This window comes from Frankliniella occidentalis, unplaced genomic scaffold (assembly GCF_000697945.3).
Source record: "Frankliniella occidentalis isolate FOCC.00 unplaced genomic scaffold, Focc_3.1 Scaffold408, whole genome shotgun sequence".
NCBI classification, from domain to species: Eukaryota; Metazoa; Arthropoda; class Insecta; order Thysanoptera; family Thripidae; genus Frankliniella; species Frankliniella occidentalis.
In genome coordinates this window covers 95,496-103,220 of record NW_026267530.1, presented here as the reverse complement: position 1 = coordinate 103,220, position 7,725 = coordinate 95,496, and the positions used below count along the sequence as shown (strand labels likewise).

At 36.5% G+C, this 7,725-nt stretch overlaps 1 protein-coding gene and 1 long non-coding RNA gene across 2 annotated transcripts; both read right to left on the bottom strand.

Annotated features, from left to right (window-relative positions):
• Positions 1-639: 639 nt before the first annotated feature.
• On the bottom strand, positions 640-1,711 carry LOC127751281 (DNA endonuclease RBBP8-like). Its single transcript, XM_052274558.1, has 4 exons — positions 1,698-1,711; positions 1,498-1,600; positions 1,308-1,395; positions 640-1,222 (listed from the first exon to the last, which is right to left on the bottom strand). Exons 1-4 carry the CDS (start codon positions 1,709-1,711, stop codon positions 1,140-1,142), a joined length of 288 nt encoding a protein of 95 aa, XP_052130518.1. The 3' UTR covers positions 640-1,139.
• On the bottom strand, positions 1,711-2,456 carry LOC127751282 (uncharacterized). Its single transcript, XR_008012058.1, has 3 exons — positions 2,288-2,456; positions 1,959-2,159; positions 1,711-1,822 (listed from the first exon to the last, which is right to left on the bottom strand). It is a non-coding gene; the product is annotated as an uncharacterized LOC127751282 (long non-coding RNA).
• Between the last annotated feature and the right edge of the window lie 5,269 nt (positions 2,457-7,725).

Here is a 7,725-nt window from a genome sequence, read left to right as displayed (position 1 = left end):
TTAAATTGATAGATGATGTTAGAGAGGTTTATTGTAATAGAAATGTCTATTGTGAGGGAAATCAACATCATTGTAAGAAGTTAAGCTATATGATAGCAGACAGGTTACTTTTACATCAACTTTAATGTGTTTTGATGATTTTAAATATGAAATTATGTTACCAAATTTACTGGGATCAACCTGGAATGCCAATTTTAATTGAATACGCTGTTACCACCACCATGTAATTATCAGGGTCAAGTTGTAGGTAGACTGAATTACTCTATTGTTTTTATTATTATACTGGACTCATTTTCATGCAACCTGTTTTTAAGTGCATGGATCTAAATATCAACTGTATATTTTACAACTTTATACTACTTAGCTGCTGTCTACCTAGATTAATTCTTCAACCATGCTTATCAGAATGTGACTTATTCTAATGTTATCTTCTTTGTTATCAGATCAGCAGGTCTCTTTGTGACAGTTTTCTGTTAATTGTGTCACTAAAGTCTGCTTCTTTTCGAATTTCCTTTTTGTGAGTGTACAACAAATAAAGTTTTAGTGTTTTCATCTCTTATCTGTTTTGATTTCCTGCAACTCCTAATACTCAGTATGAAGCATAAAAGTTCACTGTTTGTCAAAGGGAAATTGCATTTAGCTATGAATTTGAAGCATTGGCTACTTGGAAAAGGTAAAACGGATATACGGCAGAGAAATACAAGGAGAGATGGTATATTTGGTACATTGGCTTTAAAACCTGGACACATATCATAGGAAAATAAAAACATCTATGAATAAAATTGATGGAAAACATCTGGAATTCACATTCTATATTGACAAATTAAAAAATAATGCTGCATGAAAAGCTACAGGTAAGAATAACATTGGTAGAATCAATTTATAGCATCTGAAAAGGCCATTTCAACTTTACCATTTTTGAATGGTGATACAAGGTTCTCAGAAGCCTGATAGCTCTAATTCTAATTGAAAATGAAACATGCAAGAAATAATAAGTACACAGTTGCAGGACAGAAACATCTGGAATTAACATTCCACATGAACAAATTTGTAAAAAAACAAAGCTACATGCAAATCTTACAGGTAAGAAAAATATTGGTAGAATAAATCTATAGATTTCTGAAGAGACTACCTCAACTTCACCATTTGAATGGTGAAACAGGTTCACCAGAAGCCTTTGCTCTTATCCACTGTGTAGATGGCATATTGAGACTCCAAAATCCTGTAATGTGCATGAGATAAGTTATAGGGAAACAATATAAGAGTAACTAATATTCATCTTATCTAGTCAACCTGATAAGTCTCACCTTTTGGTGAACGCACGGGTGAATACTGGGCTCTGTGTCTGGAGCATTTCTTAATTGCATTTTTTCCTAACTTTGCAGCTACATAGTACTGAAAGCAGAAGATAAGCAGGCATTACAAAAATATATTTAACACTCTATTTTTTTTAGGCACACATGTTCACTAATTGTGATTTGAATATGAAGTTCCTACCTCCTCACATCTATTGCAATCATGCCCAGGCACCTGTTTTCTTTTGGCCCCTCGCACTGCTTCTTTTTTGTAACGGTAGTTTGGTTCTTTCAGCTGTGGTAGTCTGGTAAAGTTAGAACATTTTTCAAATTACTGATAGCCTTAAGTAGGGATTGTCTTATTACTTAGTAGTAGTCTATTTTGTCATAATATGGAGAAACTGTTTACCTATCATAACTTGTCCCCAAAGCTGAAGCAGGCTTTTCTTGCTCTTCAGTGTCGCACAGAATTCTCCTCCTTGCTCTCCGAGCAATCCCGACCCCTAGGATTGGACTCCTAGGATGGACTGCAGACAAAGAGGAAAGATCTGAATCTCTATAAACGTGTACTTTGTAAAAATTTTAGTGCTTTCAAATTGCAGGGTTTCAATTCAAAACAAAAAGTCAATTGCTACCCACAGACATATGCTGGAGAACACCTACCATTTTCCTTTTTCTGAGCAGCATCCTGGTCAGCAGCAGCAGGTTCACAAAATGTTGTGTCAGGGTCCTTAGGGTCTAGTTCACCTTGTATAATAGAAACTTCATCCTTCAAAGCTGCCAGCTGTTCTGCAGGCTCATAAAATGTTTCATCATTGAGGTCTTGACCACATTGAAAAAGTAATGGGCTTGAGGCAGCGTTTGCTAACAAGGATGGAAAATTTTCAAAAATTAATTAAAAGTTTATAACTCTATGTTGTTGATTATTGTCTTAAATTTTTTATACTCTACTTTTCATGCATGCACCATTTTAATTAGTATCATTAACTTACGAGCAAAGTCACAGGTTAATAATGGAGAATCTCCACCTGCTAGAACAGGACTTAATGAGGAAGGAGACGGTGCACTGGTCACTGAAAGGAAAAATTATTTATATAAAAGAGAGGATTTATGACCAAACATTTTGCCATTTTGTAAGAAAGGGTTATTGATGTGGCCATCCTTCGCACAGAACTATTTGCGTGGAAACAAAAGTGTACACTTACAAACATTTTGATCCTTTAAAGTGGTAGAGGCTGTAGAATTGTCTAGAAGTAAATCTTTCACCCTGAAATAATGTTTGAAAGAAATAGACGAATTGAAAAAAACAGCATAAGAGAATCTAGATTAAAAATTAAAACTGGCTCATATTGAAAATACTGACTGTTGGATAAGCGATTTAAGCCTCATATTCTCCTCCTCAAGTTCACGACAACCTTGACAGAATTCCATGCTTAAATTAAAGCTTCTTCTTTTGAGATTTATTTCTACTGAATATTCACTTTTAAAGCAAATAAATAAACAAGAAAGGGCTGTAAACAAGGGAGAGGTCATTGACTTCTAGACTAGGGGTGCCGGGGACATTGCCAGTGTGTACCATACGCCAACTCACAACGTAAACAAAAGAAAATATAATGACCGAGACTTTCGATATCTCTTTTACTCATTTAGTTTTTACTACAACTTCGAAATTCAGAAAAACCTGTTATGGAATTTTGCTGCTGACAGGCAAGAGGTCTGATATTTTCAGGGTGGGCGATGTGTTGTTGTAGGTTGGTACAAGTGAATGGTTCGGTCGGCAACAATGCACATCATCGTCTTGATGCGTCTCCCTAAGAAATGAGCGCGCTTTCCCGCGAGGTTTTTCACTCGGGCTTTGTTTAAGTGTCGAAAGTTAGCACCTGTTTGTTATCTACATTTTGAAGTATTTGGGGATCAATCTGCTAGTTAATGTAAATGTGTGCGCGAAGAATTAACTCTTGAAAAATGGTGTCGAAACGGTCGCAAAAGCTGTTTAATTTGGCAAGTGCTCCAGTAGGTAAGAATTTGTCTGAATATGATTTTTCTTGACAAAGAGCTTTGGTGTTTGTCTGTTTGCTAATGGTCCCTCTCCATTCTATCCATCTTTCAAACTTAGCCCCTGTTGATGACGTAGCCCCTGGTGATGACGCAGCCCCTGTTGATGACGCTGATGCTAATAATGCGGATGATGAATCTCGGGTCTCTTCACCAGCCCCTTCACTCTCCACCTCAGATCAGCGCATTATTGAAGGTGAATTTACATTACTTGCTTTTGCTTGCTGAAATGGCCATTGCTTAATTTATAGTCTCTATGAGTGTATTTTTAACTACTGTTTTTTTGTAATTTGGCTCTTTGACTACTTAGACGCGCTTACACAAGTCCGAGTTGTGAAACTGGGGGAGGAAAAGCCATCAGATTTGGTCGAGAAATGGGTGCGTACTCAAAGCAGTGGTGTGGATGGAAGCAGTCCTGTTGTTCCTCAAAAAAAACCTGTGAGAATAGTGGATTACTCCCCATGTCTTACCTCAGCCTCAAGCCGTAAGTAAAACCAACCCTTGTGAATATTTATGATGGACCTAAAATGTACTGTGTGCTACAAATTCAATATTTAATTTGTCTTTTTTGTTTAGGAGTTAGTGCTGAGTCCAGGACTTCAAACAATCCAGTCATTTCTGCTCGGAAGAGAAAAATGCTTGAAAAAATCGGTCATGTCTTTACTGCACCAGCAGCACTGATACCCGTAAACCGTAATGTACAAAGTAAGAAATTATTTATGCTTCATGAAGACATTCTGCTGAAGCCTTAATACTAAAATTTTCATGCATCAATTAGATAGTATAGGTTAGTGGTTAGTCCATAATGTGTGACTGTTTTGTTTATTTCTAGGCATTTGCAAAGACTTGACTAACAGATTCATCGAGGTGTCCAGAACTAGTCTCCCTCTATCTAGTTATTCCAAAGATGGAAAACCTGGTATAAATGTTTTTTAAATGAAAAATTTGAGTCAAACTATCATCTTGAGTCTGAATATTAATGATTTTGTTTTTATTTTAGATCTGTCTAAGGAAAATCGGTCTTTGCCTCCCCCGCCTAAATCTTCAAAGAAAGAGAGAAAAAGAAATAAGAGTGGTAATTATTTTTAACATAAGCTTAACATTTTACCAAAAATCATGATAGTGTAGGACTGTGGTACTGATTTAACTGTTCCTTGATTTCTAGATGCGTCTAAAGATTTTTCTGAAGTTCAACAGCCTAAGTCTAGTCAAAAAGGAATCCAGCCTTAATCTGATCTAGCTACTCAGCTAGACACTTCTATCCCTTCCAAACAGCTTGGAGAAAAGAAAAAGAGTGGTAATTATTTTTAACACTACTATAAACAACTCTTCAACACTAATTATGTGCTAAGATATGAAGTACTGATATTAATTTATTTCTTGATTCATAGATGTTACTAAAGATATTACTGGTTCTGCTGACAATCAAGAGCAGTACCATTCATCTCTATCTCCTATATCCACAAACGAGTCTCAACCACCCAAATCCAGCCGGAATCCAGAAGGAATCGAAATGTATTTTGCTGCCCCAGATAGTCCTCCATTAGAAACTCCTAAATCTTCTAGAAAATCTGGAACAAAGAAAAAAAAAGGTAATTATTTTAGCAGTAACACAACAATTCTTAAAAAGTAATTATATTCTGGGATAAGACACTGATTATATTTCCTTTGATTTATAGATGTCTCTAAAGATCTGATACAGCCTGATCTGATACAGAAGATCTACTCGATCCAGACCACCAAAAAGAGTTGCTTCTCTTGATATGTTTTCCGATGATGAAGACTGTGATGAGCTGTTTGCTGATGTTGACTCTGATGACAGCTTAGTTATAGAATCACAGTCATCCTCTAGTTCTAATGGCTCTGATTCTGAGAATGAAAAAATTTCAGAGATAGCAGGTATAGGAGCTAATTCTGACAAAGAGCGAAACCTAGAGCCGCAGGAAAAGGTTGCTTCTGCTCAGAGAAAAAGAAATTTAGAGATAGCAGAAATGGAAGATGATTCTGACGAAGAACGAAATTTAGTGCCACAAAAAAAGAGAAGAGAGAGGAAAAAGTCTGCTACAAATAAGAATAAGCTATCAAAAGAAGAGAGGTCATTGAATAGTCATCTTCGAAATTCTGGTAAGAAATATAGAAACTATAAAAATGAAGAAGTAGGTGAAAGACAAAGAAAGAAACCACATGTATGTACGAGAAATAAGTGCCACGAAACTGTTACTGATGAAATAGGTGAAGCTATTTTCCATGAATACTGGGAGCAGAATTCTTATGAGAAGAGGGTGTCATATGTTGCTTCTAGAGTAGAAACTTATCCCATAAAGGTATCAAGACCACGTCTACCAGCTGGCCATCCAAAGGCCCATCGTAAAAGCGTATCCCATAAATATTTTTTTGATATTCATGGAGAAAGGAAAGAAGTGTGCAAGAAAACATTTTTAGGAACGCTTGGAGAAACAGATGGCTTCCTTATGATTACTACACATAAAAAAAGTCAATCAATATCAGGAGTCAATAAGAATGGCAAACGAGGTAAACATGTGCCTGCACACAAGTTGAAGCAAACAACAATTGAAGAAGTCAAGCAACATATATTAAAATTTCCATCTCATAAGAGTCACTACAAAAGAGCAGAAGTGGGTGAAACCAGGTATCTGCCTAGTCACTTGGATAGGAGACAGATGCACCAAATGTATCTCCAAGAAGAGCACACACCTGTTTCATATTCAACTTATGAACGTATTTTCAACACAATGGGCCGCTCTTTCAAGAAACCTTACACCGATACCTGTGAAAAATGTGATACATGGAAGGAAAAAGTAACACATGCCCCTGATGTTGAAACACAAGAAAAGCTTCAGGAAGAATGGGATGCCCACCTGGATAGAGCTAAAGCAGCATATGACCTGAAAAAGAAATGCAAGATCCAGGCAGAGAGTGACCCAACTCTTCGCGTTCTTATTTTTGACCTGGAACAAGTATTAGAGACACCACTTGTATCAACTGGTGCAGCTTTTTATTTGAGACAACTCAACACATACAATTTAACAATCTATGACACAACAACCAAGTTAACCCACTGTTATATGTGGTCTGAAGTTGATGGCAAGAGAGGTGCTAATGAAATAGCATCTTGCATCTTTTTCCACTGCCTAGATCAAATTGATGAAACTGTGAAGAAAGTCATATTGTTCTCTGACTCTACAGTAGGCCAGAACAAGAACAGCATCCTATCTGCAATGTTTCTTACTCTTGTCCAGATTCACTGCTCCATTCAATCTGTCGAACATGTGTTCCTCGAGGCAGGACATACTAGACTAGAGGTAGATAGCAAGCATTCAGTCATAGAACGAAAAAAAGACCATGTTGATAAAGTCAATGTTCCTAGTGACTGGTACAACCTAGTGAGAAGTATTGGAGGAGGAAACAATCCTAATAGACGTTTCAGAGTTGTTGAGATGGCAGGTGAATTTTATGATTTCCAGTCCTTTTACGCAGGCCCACTTGTTCGTAGAACTGTCACAACAACTGGCGACAAGTTTGTATGGCTTGAGACGCCTCTTTTAAGGTATGATGCAAATAGGCCAGGAAAAATCTTTTTCAAGACAAATCTGGAGCATCTGGCGTACGGCTGTTTGAGCTTCCAGCGATCTGGAAAAGCAGGAGAATATAGTGCCCAAAATCTTAGAAGCGCACTGAAAGTCCTATACAAAAGCCCCCTGCCAATTACAGTGGAAAAAAAAAAGGACCTTCTTAAACTTCTCCCTCTTCTGCCACCATCATGCCATGATTTTTACAAATCTATTAAAACCACTGATGATCCTTCTGATAATGATCTTGACTCAGATTAAGCTGATTTGTTTTTGTATCAATTTATAGTTTACCTCTGTAGATTCAATCCATTGTATAAATTTTGTGGTACATTAATTTACCAACTAAATGAATTGAGTAAAATAAGCTTCAGTCTTGTTTCACTATTCTTCTGATGAAGTTAAAGTGGTCTGTGCAGAACCTACAGATACATTTTACAAATGTTTTTACTTACCTATAAACTTTTTAAACATTTGAATGTTTCCTGTACTTTAGATTTTATTGATAAGCCTTTTGTTTTGAATGTACAATTTTATACTCATGTGTTATTAATTCCTATGATATGTAGACAGGTTCTGGTTAAAGGTGACATGAAATTTGAATTAGATCTCAGGCTTCTGAGAACCTTGTAACACCATTCAGAAATGGTAAGGTTGAATTAGTATTCAGAAGCTATTGATTGATTTTACCAGTGTTGTTATACTTAACTGTAAGCTTTGCATGGAGCTTTATTTTATAATTTGTTAATGTGGAATGTAAATTCCAGATGATTCTGGAGCTTAAT

Coding starts and splice junctions, on each gene's coding strand:
- LOC127751281 (XM_052274558.1), bottom strand. Junction 1,396..1,497: donor ATTGCAATAGATGTGAGGAG/GTAGGAACTTCA, acceptor TTCTGCTTTCAG/TACTATGTAGCTGCAAAGTT. Junction 1,223..1,307: donor ACCCGTGCGTTCACCAAAAG/GTGAGACTTATC, acceptor TGCACATTACAG/GATTTTGGAGTCTCAATATG.